At 41.2% G+C, this 18,775-nt stretch overlaps 1 protein-coding gene across 1 annotated transcript in view; it reads right to left on the bottom strand.

The window, feature by feature from the left end:
• Positions 1-18,775, bottom strand: part of LOC126416549 (uncharacterized) — a 35,990-nt gene continuing 17,215 nt past the window's right edge. Inside the window, exons 6-8 of the mRNA XM_050084294.1 lie at positions 11,642-12,078; positions 5,132-5,394; positions 1-3,629 (exon numbers count right to left, since the gene is read on the bottom strand). Of these exons, the coding sequence (XP_049940251.1) occupies positions 3,502-3,629; positions 5,132-5,394; positions 11,642-12,078 (828 nt within the window). The 3' untranslated portion in view covers positions 1-3,501. The remainder of the gene's footprint in view (positions 3,630-5,131; positions 5,395-11,641; positions 12,079-18,775) is intronic.

Below are 18,775 nucleotides of genomic sequence, written 5' to 3' on the forward strand. Positions count from 1 at the left end.
TGTAAGAATTTAAGATGACAGTTGGATGAAGAATAATAAAAATCAATATATACAAGCTACCACAGGTAATTCATTTTAAAAATATATGTCATACAAATTGCAAACAAAACTGGTTCGAAAACAGTTCTGTTTTCTGCTAATAGCACACACTGCAGCAAATAAAATCTATTATATTGAAATGAGCACACCTCAAGAGTAGATGCACTAGCCCCAAAGAAAATGGAACACATGCAGAATCTTGCTGATAACTTAAATTTTGAGTGATATGGCTTAATCCTGTGAGGGGAAAATCTCTCTGCAGCAGAAAGCAATAATGGAAAACATTAACCAAGCCAATAATAGCTAATACCTTGCAAATGCCTCAATTTTATAGGCTGATCAATATCCTGTGAGGAAGATTATGAATAGTCTGCAACAAATTTTTAGCTATAAAACAATGATATGTAAAATCCAGAATGGAAGGTAACAATACTGAAACAATGATATGTGGAAGGCATTATTCTTTAAGCTGCCTTTTAACAACTCTCTTAACAATGTCAAACACACAATGCAAGAATGTATTTATAAAAGCATATTAACAAGAACACACAGCAATTTAAAGATACAAATAGAACAAAATACGTAAAGCACCATGAGAACTGAACCATCTGAGTGTGATTAACAGTTACCATGAAACTAGCAGTTAGAAACTTTCATGTAGATACATAAAATGACAGCAAAACAATGTGGTGAGTAGTATTCTACCACATTCTGTTTGCTATTTTTCAGTTTATGGATCCCAAACAGTGATTAATAAAGGATAATGAGGATGTTTGTGCTAATAAAATTAGAAAAATATGGCACTTTTTAAATAAATCACTCAGGCTCAGAATTGCTGAAGAAGCTTTCACAGAAAAAACTGGAAATCTGTCACACATAATACAAACTTGCATCATTTTCATTTGCAGAAGTCAAATTATCCTACATGAAAAAGGAACATACAGAGTACCTAAAAGTACACAAATTTTGAATATTCTACCAATTTTACTTTGTCTGGTTGGTGGCACTGTTTATTATAACTCGTTAGTTGACCTTATAAAAGAGTATTCAATGGAACAGTATGTTATTATTCAGAAAAGGCAAAACAAATATGGGGAGTTTCGGTACCAAAGAGAGAATGTAGATTAAATTGTCTGGTTGTAATCATACTGCTGTTTTGGCAACAACAGCAATGTGAGGGAAGCTGCTTCACAGAATCTGTGGGATTAGATTTCAAGGTGTTCTCAACAAGAGAACATTCAGAGGAGCAGCACCATGTTCTGGATTCTGTAAGATGATGCGTAACTATTAGGCTACTGAACAAGTGGCTCAAGAACTAAGCAAAGTCACTACCTAAGTTCTGAGAACTCTCAACAGGATACTTGAGAAACAGAGATTGGACAACAATTTCTCCAGTAAAATCAGCTTTAGTGGTGAGGTGCATTTTCTTTTAAGCAGGCTTGTTAACACCCACAAACAGTTGCTTTCATGGGTCGCTGCTGAGACTTTTGGGGCAATGGAGATATTGCTGTACTTCTTTGAATATTTAACAGTAAACAGAATGTTACAACAATGTATTAACACAGCTATAATGACTTCATTACACAGTGTGAGTGTTAAGCATACTTCGTTCATCAGGTTGGTTCTATTAGGCATCCAGCGAGGAAAAAAGCAAATTTATTGGGAGAATGGATTCCTTTCTCGGACTGCTGATTCCTCACAACAGGGGTGTGAATAAGCAACTAAGATACTGTGATTTGTCACCATGTGATATCTATCCACATGAATTTCAAAGCTGTTATATACATATCAACAAATCACAAAAAATTCTTGAGCTTAGGATGAGAGCTGTGTTAAACATATGAGTAATACTATATTTTATAGTTTATCATATAGCATGCACTTTACAATGAGACATAAATAACATAATTCTTTAAATAAATTATTACATTGTTGTTTGATCCAAAAGTGGTGTTCTTTTTGGGAAACAATTTACAATATTTGTTGGGATAAAATTTATAAAGTTACATACTGAGTAATTAATTTTCCACTACATTCAGTCTCCTTGACAGATTAAAATTCATCTTTTGTAGCTTGACACCAACCCAGATCCTTGCTTTTACAGACAATACCCTACTAACTCAGCTAATTGATAGAATGTGGCCTGTAAAATCAGTCAAAATGATTTGTTCAGTGTTAATCAGTATCTCAATCACCATAAAAAGAGGATGGAGCACTAAAATTCTGTTAGCCAGACTCCCAAAAGAACCACTGAACATGGGGGAAAAGTACAATATCTTTGCCAATTATAGAAAGAACTTAAATCAGACTGAGTGTTTTTGCCATTTTTTAACGAACTGCCTCAAAATGTAAATCTGAGCTGATTTGTTATACGATTAAGAACAGAGATCACAATGTGTTGAATCACTGACATCAAGTTCCCAAACGGCAGCAAAAATGGAAAGGAAATGCAGAAAGAGAAAAGTCTTACAGATAAGGAATTCAATAAAATATTTTGAATCAATATTATTTTCTGTTGCATTGTGATTTCTTGTTTGTTATAAAATAAAACTGATTAGGCATTCCTGACAGATAAGTAGGAACATATTAGTATAGAAATTATACACCACACACAAGCTCATTTGGGATTCTTATGTGCGATATCTTGAGAGAAAAATGACACTTAATTGAAAAAACTTTGGTTGCACATATGATACCTCTATTTCCCTGCATTACAGATGAGCTATTTCCTTATGTACCATAATAAATGCAAAACTAAAATTCTTCTGCAACATCATATAATTCTAGTACCCTCATCTGATTCCAATTCAGTGGGATATTTGAATTGTACAAGGAAAGACAACTACTCACCACACTATGGCAATAGCCGCACACATGTAGGCTGTGTGTGGGTACCCTGACAAAGTACACAAGTTCGAGACATTGTTCCTATGCCTATCTGATGATTCTACAGAGGGAGTTCTTCTCTTTCCTCATAATGTTGTTTAGTTTCCGCTCAGTATTATTTCAACAATGGAATATTTTCATGGTTGTAAGAAAAGGATTAATAACTCTGGGAAAAATTACAATCTGTCTATGGAGAAAATGATTGACATGCATTATGTACTACTTTTTATTTCTTTCAGACACGGTCACAGAATAAAAAATATTCTGTGATTTTGTCTAAAAGACTAATAACTAACTTTTTTTCAACAGTGGGCATAACAGATTCTATTGTTACTTCTTCCAATTTTTCTGCATAAACTTCCTACACAGTTATTGCATAATGACTGTAATATCCTCTGTTTAAATTTTTTCCTTTGAGGAAATTGTAAGAAAGTGGAGCTTCTGATTTAGACTGAGTAATAACTATGAGATTTGCTAACACGTAACACAGCATGTAATGAGAATCATACTGTTAGCTAGTAACAAAATAAATAAGGATTAATACAATTTACAGTGTAGTAACATAAAAAATACTAATCACAGTTTTGTTTCATGCAGATCTCTTCTTACATAACCCCGATACGGCCGCATTCTCACAGGTCTCGAATGATGCTGAGGCGGTTCGTGGTTGTGATGTGGAGTTTCATCTCCTGAATCAACATCCCCTGAAAAATATTGAGTATAATCAGTATATATGATGAGCACTAATTAGCTACTATTATGAAGTTTAAGTTGATGATAGTGTCACAAAAATGATGTAATTGATGCAATAAATTGCTGCAAGCATGAAACTGAATAGTTGCCTTTCCAGCATAAACTTGTGTGATGTGATGGATTGTATCAAGCAATGGTAAATCCAGGATGGAATAATGACAGTATTATGAAAAAGGATAGATTTCTATTCGCCATTTAGGGGAGACGATGAGTCACAGACATGCACAACAAAGACTACTGAACACAAAAACTTTCAGCCAGAAGCCCTTCTTCCGAAATGCAAAACATACACAAATACACATTCAGGTAAACACACCTCACTCACACACATGACCACTGTATCTGGCTGCCAAGGCCAGACTGTGAGTAACTGGGTGTGATGGTGGGGGTAAGGAGTATGCTGTGGTGGGGAAGGGGAAGGGGAAGGGGAAGGGAGAGCAAGGTACAGGTGGGGGACAGTTAACTGCTGTTTGTGGGAGCATACAGGGATAGGTGGAGAGAGGGTAAGGCAGCAAGGTGCAGTCAGGAGGCAAGCCAGGGGGTGGAGGGGGGAGGGGACAGGCGCGCAGGAAAGGAAAAGGAGAGATGCTTGTGGAACAGAAGGCTGTAGAGTGGGAACATGGTGGGGGATAGGTGGATGAAGGATAATGAATAATGAAGGTTGAGGCCAGGAGGGTTATGGGAAAGTAGGATATATTGCGCAGACAATTCCCAATTCTGAATTGCACAGGTGGGAACTCTTCTTGCAATATATCTGACATTACCATAACTCTCCTGCCCCCAACCTTCGTTAGTCATTGATCTATCTCCCTCCCAGTTCCCACTCCACAGCTTTCTATTCCACAAGTGCAACCACGATCTGTTTACTTCTCTCCTTTTCCATCCCCCCCCCTCCCCCTGCTCTCTTTCTAAACCTCCTGACTGCACGTAGCTGCTAAGCACTCTCTCCAACTTGTCCCTGTATGCAGCCACAAACAGTACTTTACCGTCCCTCACCTTTACTCTGCTCTCCCACACCATCCCCGTCCCAGCCTAGTCCTTACCCCTACCACCCAGACTGCTTTTCCCATCATGTGACGTTGCTCGCAGTCTGGCCTTGGAAGCAAGACCAGTGGTTATGTGTATGTGAGCTGTGTTTGCATGAATGTGTGTATGTTGTCTATTTTGGAAGAAGGGCTTTTGGCTGAAAACTTGTGTGTTCAGTAGTCTTTTTGCTGTGCCTGTCTGCAACTTTTCTCCACTATATGGTGATGGAATGTATTCATTTTAGTGTTTTTTTTTTTTTTAAGTGACAATTTGCTCAGCTGTGTGCAACTGGCACAGAGGCCATTCAGAAGTGTTATTAGACGACTTTACTTGTCTCCACTGAAAACTACTGCAGTCAATCTACTTAAAGGGCCAAATACGAAAGGTCAAGCAGCTACACACATACAAAACACAAAGGACATTTTACCGTCGCTAGAATTTGTGGACGCGACAAAGTGCTCTGAGCGTACGGCCTTGCGAGATTTGGGCCGACGGTAGTATTTGAACTCGCGGGGCAGTGTGTACGAGCGGGGTAACGAGATCTGCGAGTCCATGTCGGACGGGATGCGGTATGACTTGTACATGAGCATGGCCTGCTGGGCACCTGCACTCCCACTGTCGCAGCCGGCATCCTTCGCTCCCCGGGCCGCCGCCTCCGAGTAGCTCGATCCGTGGTCGCTGCTGCACTCCCTGGAAGAGATAAAACACAGCTGTAGCATAAAATGAAATGAAACACCGCACTTCATTAAATAATTAATTATCCCCCCAACAGAAATCCGTCACCCACTCTTCAGAAAAACAATATATCATACACTCAGCTGAAGCTACGTCATGCTAAAGTGATGTCATAAAAGTTCCACGACAAGGCTTTTTTTATTTCTGGGTTTACAATACTAATACGGAACATGTGTTATTTTTATATGATAACGACAGTAGCTGAAGACATTAATTAAACATTTTGCCATGGATAGGACTTAAACCCTGGTGCCCTACTTACTAGGAAGATGTGTTAGCCATTACTTGCATGCGCTACCCTACTCCAGTGGCCTCCCTAACATAGACTTCAATCCACGCCATCAGCCTATTTTTCCCTTCTTAAATCATCAGTATTGCTCTCCGGTGTTAGAATACCACACCAGCTTTGTATGTAATGGGAAAATCATGCCTGTACATACACACTGAAGAGCCAAAGAATCTGGTACAGGCATGTGTATTCAAATACAGTGATATGTAAACAGGCGGAATGCTTTGCTGCGGTCAGCAACGTCTATATTAGACATCAAGTGTCTGGTGCAGTTGTTAGATCGGTTACTGCTGCTACAATGGAAGGTTATCAAGATTTATGTGAGTTTGAATGCGGCATTATAGTCGGTGCACGAGCAATGGGACAGAGCATCTCCATGGTAGTGATGAAATGGCGATTTTCCCATATGACCATTTCAGGAGTGCACTGTGAATATCAGGAATCCGGTAAAACATCAAATCTCTGACATTGCTGCAGCCAGAAAAAGATCCTGTAAGAACGAGACCAATGATGACTGCAGAGAATTGTTCAACGAGAGAGAAGTGCAATCATTCCGCAAATTCCTGCAGATTTCAATGCTGGGCCATCAACAAGTACCAACGTGTGAGCCATTCAATCAATGAAACATCATCAACATTGGCTTTCAGAGCTGAAGGCCCACTCGTGTACCCTTGATGACTGCACGACACAGAGCTTCATGCTTCGCCTGGGTCCATCAACACAGTCATTGGCCTGTTGATGACTGGAAACATATTGCCTGGTCGAACCATTATTGTTTCAAATTGTATCGAGCAAATGGATGTATATGTGTATACGGGTATGGAGATGACCTTATGAATCCATGGACCCTGCATGTCAGCAGGAGCTGTTCACTGGTGGAGGCTCTGTAATGTAATGGGGTGTGTGCAGTTGGAGTGATATGGGATGCCTGATACGTCTAGATATGACTCTGACAGGTGAAGCGTACGTAAGCATCCTGTCTGATCACCTGTGTCCATTCATATCCATTGTGCATTCCGACAGACTTGGGTAATTCCAGCATAACAATGCGATACCCCATGTGTCGAGAATTGGTACAGTGTGGCACCAGGAACACTCTTCTGAGTTTAAACACTACCACTGGCCACCAAACTCCCCGGACATGAACATTATTGAGCGTTTCTGGGATGTCGTGCAATGTGCTGTTCAAAAGAGATCTCCACCCACTCGTCCTCTCACGGATTTATGAACAGCCCCACAGGATTCATGGTGTCAATTCCCTCAAGAACTACTTCACACATTAGTCGAGTCCATGCCACGTCACGTTGCAGCACTTCTGCAAGCTTACTGGGTCCCTACACAATACTAGGCAGGCATAACAGTTTCTTTGGATCTCCAGTGCATAATAAATTGAAAATACTGTTTAAGATGGGGAAAATAGGCTGAAGCCATGAATTCAAGTTTATGTTAGCGAGGGAATTGTACCAGGGTAGCTGTGCAGCTGTGCTGCCTATAGTGTTAGGGTGGTGTAATGGCTAACATGGCTGCTTAGTAAGCAGGAGACTCGGGATCAAGTCGCGGCCATGGCACAAATTTTTGATTCATATCTTCAGCTTCTATCATTACTGTACAGAAAGTTGAGACTCATATGTCTCAAGCAAAATTTAATTATGTTATTTTCATTTTACCTGGTACGTGTGAGTCCTCGGAATGACTTCGGCCATGTTTCTACATGAACTTACTACGTGGTTGGGCTGTGCTTAGCAGTGCTCAGTTTGGGTTCTTTGCGCATTAGTTACTGTGACACAATGGATGCTGATTGTGAGCACAGAGTGAACATTAAATTCTGTGTTAAGCTCAGGGAAACACCTAGTGACATGTGAACAATGATTAAGCAAGCATATGCAGACAAGGCACTTTTGAGAAGTCACGTTTTTGACTGGCACAAAAGGTTTAATGGAGGCAGAGATTCAGCGCAACACGATCCCATTGCTTGTCGCCCATCTACAGCACATACTGATGTAAACATGGACCGTGTAAGGCAGTTAATGCAAGAAGACCATCATGTGCATGGAATGTCATAAGAAGTTAATTTGTATCATGATGTGTGTCAATAGATTTGACAAAAAAATTTAGGGAAACAGAAACTTAATGCAAAATGCAAAACTCATGCCTCGCATACTAACAGACAAACAGAAAGAGGAAAGACGAAGAATTTTTGCTGAACTACTGGATAGAGCCAGACGTGATCCCACATTTCTGTCAAAGATTATTGCTGAGGATGAAAATTGGTGCTACCAATACGACCCTCACACAAAGCATCAAAGAGCTGAATGGTGGGGCTCGGTTCACTAGCCTCGAAAAAAGTCAAATGACAACCCCGAGGATCAAGATGATATTCATCGCATTCCTCCAGCATGAACAAAACTCTTTACATCGCAGTCTTGAAATGTTTGCGACAAGCAATTCTATGCCACTGCCCTGTTTTGTGGCATTCTCATGGCTGGTTTTTACTGTGTGACAATGCAGCACGCCATACTGCTTTATCTGTTATTGAGTATCTGACCAGACATTCTGTTATTGCCATCCCACTTCCACCATAGTTGCCCGACTTCTCGTCTTGCAATTTTTTCGTTTCAGCGAATGAAAAGGCGACTGAAAGGAAAGCTTCATCAAGATATCACATACATCCAACGGGTTGTGACAAATGAGCTCACAAGGATCACAGCTGAAAAGTTCCACAGTTACTTGCAGGGCCTCCAGAAACACTGGCAGCTGTATATAGATAGCCCAGGTGACTACGTCAATAGGAGTCAGGATTATCACTTTGCAAGTGCAATTGCAATTTTTTCTAAATCCTGTCCTGGAACTCCTCTGACAAAGAGAGTACTTCCATTTTCCTCAAGCAACTTTTTTATACCATAAAAATGTATAAATAAGCAGCATTTTCCCCTTCACTGATAACCAGTTTTCCTTCCTATTATATTCACTGGCTTAAACAGTACAAAATATGTTTCAATAGGTGCCGTTCTATAGATAACCAGCCCAGATAGTCACACACATTAGCACACCACTTCCAGGATTCGGAGCAGTGTGCTGGCTCTGGACTGAATCTGCCCAATGAAGTAAAGATGAGGGCAGGTGCGCAAGCCAGCCTCCATGTGGTTTGTAGGTGGTTTCCGTGTGGTATGTAGGCGCTTTCCCATATCCAACTAGGTGAACACTGGGTAGGTACCACCTTCCATATCGGTTACACAATCTATAAATACTTTGGACATGTTCACATTGTTTCACATGGAATATCACTTGATGCAGGCAGATGGGCTACATGAAATCCAGATTAACATTCTGAACCTGTGAATGAGATGGGATAAGGCCAGGAAAAAGGAAGAAGAAGAAGAAAATGATGATGATGTGCAGTGCTGAAGATAAGATGTGTAAAGCAGTAATATTTTTGTACTATACTTATTACATGACCCTTTGACAGAATGTAATTTATGTTTGATTTCTTTTTACTACAGAGTGAACATGTCTAGTAATGTATAACTAAAGGTTTTATATAGGAAAACTGCACAACACAGTAATATGAAGATATAATATTATAAACAGTAATAACCATTTTGAAGGAAATTTCACATAAACTGGAGAACGATCTTTGACCATACAATGTCCAGTTGGCATTCACAGTACAAAAAGTAATGAAATACAGTGTAAAGCACAAAGCAGGCAATGGAATAAGTAAATCTGAACTGGCAGGTGTTTATAAAAAACAGTGTGCATCCTATGAAATACACAGGGCAAACAGGTAGGAAATTTTTGACATAATATGGGGAGAATGCAAATGCTTCTAGATTGGGCAGCTACAGCAGATTGTTGGCTGCCGAACATATACATGAGACTAGTCACCCCCTGAAAGACACGCAAGAGGACTCAGAGGTGATGCATGCAGATAAGAAAGGAAAGAAACTCAACCTGCTTGAGGAACATGAAATAGCAATCCACTGGCTTAAGTCTGATAATGAACTTAATATACAAACTGGTGAGAAATGTAATACGTTCTTGATTTTTTTTTAAAACCTTCTTTAGGGTCTTAGTATGATATATGGGAATAACTCTGCAACAATAAGCATTGGTATGGTGTCTCTCCATATCCTCTGTAACATCTTTGGAGTGTTATGGAATAAGTCTCTTGGAGCCTACACATGTTTATGAACTAACAGTGCACAGGGAGGCAGCTGCTGTGATTGGTGTTTAACATTTTACTGAAGAAATGCTTCAGTGAATGTTCAGCACATGTTTATGTAGGATTAACTTAGACAGCCAGATCACGGAAGCTTGACTCCCTAAACGTGTTGCTGAGGATTAAGTTCCCAATATTAGTGGTTCTGTGCTACAGTATTTATAATGATTACCTTAACAACCACTACCTCTGGTTCTTAAAACAGGCAATATTAGAGTAACAACAACTTCTGAAGCAAAACTGTGTAACAAGAATACACCCTAAAAACATTTTCTTATATAACAGATACACATTCTATAGGCTATAAAGTTAGCTACTTCAGAACTACCATTCAATGGACTATTTAAAACTGACATATTTGTTTTTATACAGATGGAAATCCCACAATCATTATGGCAATTAAGTGGTGTTGCGAAAAAAGAAGAAAAAATACCATAACATATGTACACAAACTATTTTAATGAAAGCATTTGTAAAACCACTCTAATGAGGACAACTGACTCTATTTTCTCCTCCAACTTGGGTCCACAGCCACAATAAACTTACTGAAAAAGGCATGTTTCCCACAGATTGCTGTTGAAGAAACACTTCCATATAAGTGACATTCTGGATTTTAGTCGGCTAGCCTACTTGTCTCAGTGCACCTGCTGTTACTGAAGGACACATAATGTCGTTGAAGAAACAGAACCGCGTAACTAACTATTCAGATTTTCTGGATTTTGATCAGTTGGCATAACTATTAGTGCACCTGCTGTTGCTGTGGGAAAGATGAATTTTCTATACCTTACAATGAAAATGAAGCTGAAAGAATACCAAATAAGTAAAAAAAAGGTGTAAATTATGTGTCAAACAGATGCAATGGAAGGCCACTGTCCTTTGTCAGAAAACATATGGACAGAGTTAATGCTATCTCACCTGTTGGTTATTACTATCAATAACTTCTGATGTCAGTCACACACACACACACACACACACACACACACACACAGAGAGAGAGAGAGAGAGAGAGAGAGAGAGAGAGAGAGAGAGGGAGAGAGATAGTTGCCTTTCTGGATACATTCTACAAACCAAGATTTTAAATTCCTTTGCACAACATTTCCTCGTTTCATTTGTGCGTTGAAAATGACAGGATGTGTACCTGTAGAAATATCGGCAGTTGTCGAAGGCACCACCTAACTGCATTCCCATAAGTAACTTTGTGAAAAAAAAGTGATTCAATAGTTACAGCTCACACTACCAAAAAGGAGAAGCCCCCCCCCCCCTTTCCTCTAATTCCCAAAGCAGTACATTGTGTTACTAAACAAAAGTACAGTACATCACTTATTGTCCATGCGCAATGATTTGAAAATAGGCCCCAGTTCAAAACTATTGATTGAGTAAACAAAAAAAAATTTTTTTTAATGAAATTTGCAGCTTTGGATGGTTTTTCGAGGCACTGAAAACTTGTAATGGTTGATTTCAATCTAGATGTTAACTTTAACTGTGGAAAAGAAAAACGAGAAACAAAAACTGTTTATTTAGTCACTTGGAAAAAATACTGAAAGCTCACAGACATAAAACAGGCCACAGATACAGAATCTTAGCTTATCCGTGGTTTCCGCAAACCATTAATGTAATGAAAGTAGTTTATCAACAGTGGGTGCAATTCCATTACTGTAACACAGAGGAAAATATCAATTCTCAACAATGCTCACCTGTCCATGTGGTCATCATCTGACAACCGATATACAGGGCCTCGTTCGTGCTCCCAGCTGCAGTAGATGCTGTTGCCCTCGAGGTAATGAGGCGCCAGGAGAATCTCAGGTGTTTTGGAACGATGCTTCGCACGTGGGGGTGGGAGTAAATGGTAAGAGTATGGCGGTGGCAGAGCTCTGGAACTCGGAGGTGTCGGTGGTGGCCAACCACCCTGGTTGTGTCGCTTAGCTCTCGGTATCGGCTGCCGAGGCAGTGAGCCAAAGTCATCGCCGACACCTGACGGTGCACCTGACCCTGGTCTCTGTATTTTACCCTGCTTTATTTCTTCCTCAATTATCCGAAGCTCTGCTAACTGCTTCTGTTTCTTTTCCTGCAGTTTCTGCTGTATGTTCACCCTTGAGCCAACACTGCTTGCTTCATTTTCACTTGAGCCACCCTGCAAAAATTAAATCCACATATTGTGAGGAACATAACAATACAAGATTCTAGGTTGGTCTATGTGATAGAGAAAAGAAACAAATTATGACACATACTCATAAGCATAACTGCCATTAATAACAACTAACATGGCAAGCAGATTGTTCCTCAGCACCTATTTGCATAAGTAAGAATATAATCAACAATACAGGGTATTGAAAAAAGTGTCTAATACTCTTACAAAGGTAGTACCACTCAAAATTAGGTCCTACAATCATTTCTGGAAATAAATGCTTGCTGGGATATGGGCTATTTTGTCCTCTGGTAGTCATCTGTATAATGACACTACAGCAGGTTCTCATTCTTACACATCTTTATGACATCCTTCTCAAAGAACTTCGAATTCATGCGAACAACTGAGCAAAGTGGGGCACAGTTCACATCTCACCTTGCCATATTGATTTACGTTTTACGAGGGGCGTTTGAAAAGTCCGTGCAAAGTCCAAAAGATAACAACACCAACGTGTATTGAGGTCATGTTTAGTTAGTAGTATCTTTTGAAAGAATGCACACCAAGTTTCAGCCATATTGGTCTATTTCTTTGTGTCTGGCATTCGTGTGAATCAAGGAAATCGACTGATTGTCAGAAAATGGATGAAAAAGAATTTTGTGTGGTGATTAAGCATTACTTTATGAAAGGCAAAACACCTCAGGAGACTAAAGAGAAGCTTGATAAAAATTACAGTGACTCTGCACCTTCGATTATAACAGTTTATAAGTGGGTTCAAAATTTTCGGAGTGGGCATATGGGCACAAGTGATGCTGAACATTCTGGATGCCCTGTGGAAGTTACGACTCCAGAAATCATTGATAAAATCCATGATAGGGTGATGGATGACAGAAGAGTTAAGGAGCGTGGGATTGCTAGTGCTGTGAGCATATCGAATGAACGGGTGCATAACATTTGGACATGAGAAAGCTATCTGCAAAATGGGTTCCACGATTGCTCACGCTTGACCAAAAACGGAATCGTGTGAAGTGTTGCAAGGATGGTTTTCAGCTGCTCAGGAAGAATCCGCAGGACTTTAAGCGTTGTTTCATCACTGTGGATGAAACATGGATACATTACTATACTCCTGAGACCAGACAACAATCTAAACAATGGGTTTTCAAGTGAGAATCTGCACTAAAAAGGGCGAAGACCATTCCTTCGGCCAGAAAGGTTACGGCGACTGTCTTTTGTGATTCGCAGCGAGGGATAATCCTCATTGACTATCTGGAAAAGGGTAAAACTATTACAGGTGCATATTATTCATCGTTATTGGACCATTTGAAAACTGAGCTGCCTGAAAAATGTTGGCGATTGGACCGCAAAAAAGTCCTTTTCCATCACAACAATGTACCAGCACACACCTCAGCAGTTGTGGTCACAAAATTAATGGAAATAGGATTCCAACTCATTTCACATCGCCCCTATTCTCCAGACTTGGCTCCCTTGGACTACTATTTGTTCCCCAATTTGAAGAAATGGCTGGCGTGACAAAGATTTTATTCAAACAAGGAGGTGATTGCAGCAACTAATAGCTATTTTGCAGACTTGGACAATACCTATTATTCAGAGGGGATCAACATATTAGAACAGCATTGTGCAAAGTGAATAAGTCTAAAAGGAGACTATGTCAAAAAATAAAAAAGGTTTATCCCAAACACGTAAGTAGTTTTTATTTTTGCAGACTTTTCAAATGCCCCTCATATGCTGTAAGAATTCAAAAGCCATGCATTGCTTATTAAGGCACCTTTTGTTGCTGTGGTATAACTATGGATGCTCTAACATTTCACTCCATGTATTATTGTGTAAGAGTGTTGGTGTTACAGCACAGTATATGTAGGGCTGGGCCCTTGCACATTCGTCCATCACATTAGTAGATACGCTTTGTGGGCCAGGAAAGGCGTCAGCACTACCTCAGGCAGCTGTTTATCAACAGATAGCAGTACTGACTACTACCGAGCCTACAGCAGTTGCCCAGCAAGTTGGGGTGCAGGCTGTGGCACTACATGCTGTATAGATCATGGTAAACAGCGCTGCAGTTGTGGGGCGCCTACATGTATACCGCAGACTTCCGTGCCACTTTAATGTCAGGTCAGGCACGTGTGGAGATGCCTCATCCTCCGCTACACCTCACGCCTGGCCGTGGTTCTGTTCTACCTCCCGCGACTCCGCTGCAAGCCGGCCCTGCACTGACCTGTACTCTGCCCAGACAGTGCTGGCCTGTGCACTGATGGCTGGCTCGCCACCAGCCTGCAAACTCTCAGCCGGCACGGTTCCCACTCGCCAGCTACTGGCCCCCGCAGGATGCTGTGCTGTGGATCCCACCCATCACAGTATCTTGGACACTTCCAGCTCTCGCATCAAAGTCTTGACAATTCCTGAAACTTGGACACTGTCAGTTCCTACTCTGGCACCACCTGTTTTAGTGCTGCCAGCTCTTCTGGCACTACATGTTTCAGCAGCAAAGACTCATCGTGCCCACCTGTTTCAGTGCCGCCAGCTCCTCTGCCGCCATGTGCTCTGCGGCCACCTGCTGCAGCTCCGTTGGCTTCAGCATCTGATCCCAGTTCAATGGTTGCTGCTCCAGCACCCAGTCTTGTTTGTCACCTGGCCTCTCCCCACTGCCACGCCAATCTTGATGTAAGCGTACCATGTCATGTTTTGACCAGACAATGCTGGTGGTGAACAGATTCAACAATGACAACAATGTTGCTCTTCCCATTTGTTGCTTCTCTTCAGATGTGTCTCCCTTCATTACCCTGCAGCTGAGTTGTGCTCTTCCTTGACTGTATGTTTCTCAACCATACTGATCCAGCTTTTCATTTCATATTATTGTATCAGCAGTTGCACATTCTCAGCCATGTTCTCTCATCTCTGTCAGTTGAGTGGTCCATTCCCGTATCTTTTTTATGTGCATTCCCTTATGTGCTGTGGTCAGTCTGTGTGTCTATCATGCTTCTCTGTGCCTTCAGGTTCCAGTTCCATTGCCGTGTATTCTCCCTCACCGGACCTCTTCCTGCTGGCCTCGCTGCCACAGCCAATGTTGCCGATGCTGTCTCCTCAGCCTTCCTCCTTGCAGCAACACATCCACCGGCACTCCCAAGGCCATGCCACTCACAACCGGCCCTCTCCACAGTGACACCGACACTGCTACCTCCGCCACGGCCTCACCTGCAACTGCTACAGCTATCAACATTGGGCCTCTCGGCCATGCCACCATCTCTGCAGGCATTGTCGTGGCCATCATTGTGGCGCCTTCTGCAGTCGTCAGCGACCCTGTCCCAGCAGGCCCACTCGATGTCATCCCACCTGCCACCATTGTTGTGACCATCTCTTCTGTGAGCATCTCTAATTCCCGCTGCCTTTTCCCACAACCACTGCTGCTCCCACTTTGTGTTTCTCCAGGTCTGGATAGTGTTTCCATGGACTCTTCATTGTCAGTTCAGCATCTGCTCATTCCATTGAGCATCTGTCCATGCCTTTCCCACTGCCTCTACAGCAGAGTGCTACCATTCCCTACACATACTCCTTTTGTCAGGACCATTTTTTTGATCATTGCCAGAGTGACTTGTTCCAGTTCGTTCTAGTGGCTGTCCAGAGATGCCTTCCTTGGCTGCTATGGTTCTTCTCTGCGATGGCTGCACCATCTCCCTCACGGGGGAAGGGGTGTAGTATGCACAAGATTGGGCCTCTTGTATATTCGGCCACCACATGGCCAGGTATGGCTCATACATTACCTCAGGCAGCTGTTCATCAATGGACTTGGCCTACAGTCAAGCCTCCTGCGGCTGCCACCCCATCGGGAGGTGGGGGTTGCTGGTCATGCCACTATGTGGCATGCACAAAACAGTACACAGCACTGCAATTGTGGGGTCCAATTCACATACGCATGGTCACGTGGCTGTACACCTGCCACAAGCATACTTAGGTCACTGCTGAGCCCCTCAGTGACCAGTTCAACTCCAGCCTCCAGACCGTTAGCCAGCCACACTGTGAGACAACACCATGGACCACAATGCCTTTCAGCAGTGCAGTGCAACTGATAGTACAGTCCCGCACCTTAACCAGGCTCCCAGTCACTGCTGTTCCACCATCACTCTGGAAAACCCTGCTTCCACAGCTCCTCATCTCCACCAACAGTCAGCACTTCGTCCTCATGGGAATGGCGAAGTAATCACCTAAAAGGTCATTGCACTGTATTCTTCAATTGTCACAGAAGGCCCTCTTCCATTAGTCAATGTGCGAACCTTTGTCCTCGAACTGCATGGATTTAATTCATATACAATAAACAAACAATGTTACTTCAAGCATGCCAGTCAATCACTACCTTAGTCCACCACTCGACAGGACACTTCATACAGTGCTACCTTGTTAATCTTGTGCAATAAATGTGTTCATTTCATAAGATACTATCAGTAAATTACTCTGCTAACAGGTAATGGGTGCAGGCAGCACATTTCAGTTCAATATTCTAAAAAAATATGGCATCAGTGGGTGGAGGAAATTAGCAGCACCACAGGCCAATTTGAAATGACATAATCACTAATACAAAGGTTTCATGAAGAATTGTGGGACTGCCTCAATGGAAAAATAAGAGATACAACTTAAGCGCGCACAATAGGAACCAAGTTTATACTCTCCGTCCATCTGTTGATATATGCTCATATGCAAGATATCCCTAGAAAGGGGTGGGACAAGCCAAGGCCAAGTCTAAGAAGATCCTGGTCTCTTCCAACAAATAGCATTAAGAAAGACACTGTTGAAAACTATATCTGAAAATTGTTCATCACTAGGAGAATATGTATAAAAGATAACTTCCATGTCACAAAAATTAAATGGTTTGTTCTTTAAGTTAAAGAAGAATGGACTGGTTGCATCGTACTTGCAGGCATACCAGATGAATATTAACCTATTTGATTGTGAGCTTAGAAAATTCAAACTTGACAATCATGGTAGACACCATAAAAAATAAAGTTCTGCAGGGAATGAGTGATTATGCCTGAAATAAGCCATTGACTAGTGACACTGCCCTGTGAGTCAACAAGAAAAACTATGGCGATATTACATTCAGAAATGGTCCCAGGTGCTATAATTTCAATAAGTACCATATTTACTTGAATCTAAGCCGCACTCGAATCTAAGCCACACCTGAAAAATGAGACTCGAAATCAAAGAAAAAAAATTTTCCCGAATCTAAGCCGCACCTGAAATTTGACACTCGAAATTCAAGGGGAGAGAAAAGTCTTAGGTCGCACCTCCAAATCGAAACAAAGTTGGTCTATTGTAATATGAGGCACAATTTAGGTCGAATGAATGACAATACAGCTACAGTAGTTTGGTTCGAGTCGTAAGCTTAGCAGTTAAGCTTTACCAGGTAGCCATTGCTAAGCGTCAGGTGCTCCGTCCGTATTTATACGGATACCCTTCCTTTTTCACGTGCTTCGTCTGGTTTGAATCGGTTGCTTATTTTTCTTTGATCTGATAAGTGATGTTCTCTTTGTTATAGGTGTTTACATCACTCTAAGCTGAAAATGTATTATTTTACTGTGTCATGCATTGTTTGTCGCATTCTAATAATGAGTGTTTACGACGTTTCGCTTTTGTGCGCGCTACCGCCGCTTACAATAAAAAAACAAGAGTAATTGCCTCATTAGCGAAACAATGGCAAGAGACTGCTATTTGTTGTTACTTACACTGCTGCTTTCTTTGCAGACGCCTCTTTTGTACATTACATTCTGCGCAGAAATTAGAGTCATCTTAGATTTAAAAATGTAGTCAATTGCCATGCTTCATTTCAGATTGTATCACTATTAGGCATAAGAATAATACGAATATAAACATGACATGATATGTATATTCTTCTGTATTTGCTGTTGTCTCACACTATTTTCGTAGGTTATAAGGCGGACAGGATTTAAATGAGATAGCAGCAAACATGAAAGAATACATGGCAAAATATTTATATTCATATTATTCTTATGATGAAGAGAATACTGCATGTGATTCACAATTCATAAAAGTTCCTATTACCAAACATCTGTTCTCACAGGTAGGAAAAAATTCGGAACATAGAGTTGGCCATATTGACAATCATCCCAAACAGTCTTGCCAGTTGGATTTTCGTAGTACATTGAAATGCTGCTACATTCCATTCGAAGATGAACAATACGGAATTTGTATTTACTTCGTTGGATAAGGTATGAAAATGCAGTGGTCGAAACTCGGGGCGGAGGAAAAAGCTCGTCTTGCACCTTTTTTTTTTAATTTATTTACTGACGCAGAGGTTTTGGCGCCAGTATTTATCTTTGTGCCTGCAAAGCATGCCTGTGTAGCGCTACATACATTCGACAGCAGAAGTTAGTTGTGGCAGCACCTACCAACATTTTTCAGAACTTCCACTTACTTTGCACTCGATCCTAAGCCACAGGCGGTTTTTTGGATTACAAAAACTGGAAAAAAAGTGCAGCTTATATTTGAGTAAATACGGTACAGGTATCTATCAATGTCACAGCATGAGAAAATCCAACAGAAAAACTGCGCCCAAGATAGCAACATGGCCTACCAGACATTCTTTTCAAATGCAGCGGCAGGTAAAGATGCAAGAACAGAATGGTAATGTACGTAGACTCAAGCACACCTGTTCAAATATCCATGTGATGACAATAAT

Source organism: Schistocerca serialis, chromosome 8, assembly GCF_023864345.2.
Source record: "Schistocerca serialis cubense isolate TAMUIC-IGC-003099 chromosome 8, iqSchSeri2.2, whole genome shotgun sequence".
Classification (NCBI taxonomy): domain Eukaryota; kingdom Metazoa; phylum Arthropoda; class Insecta; order Orthoptera; family Acrididae; genus Schistocerca; species Schistocerca serialis.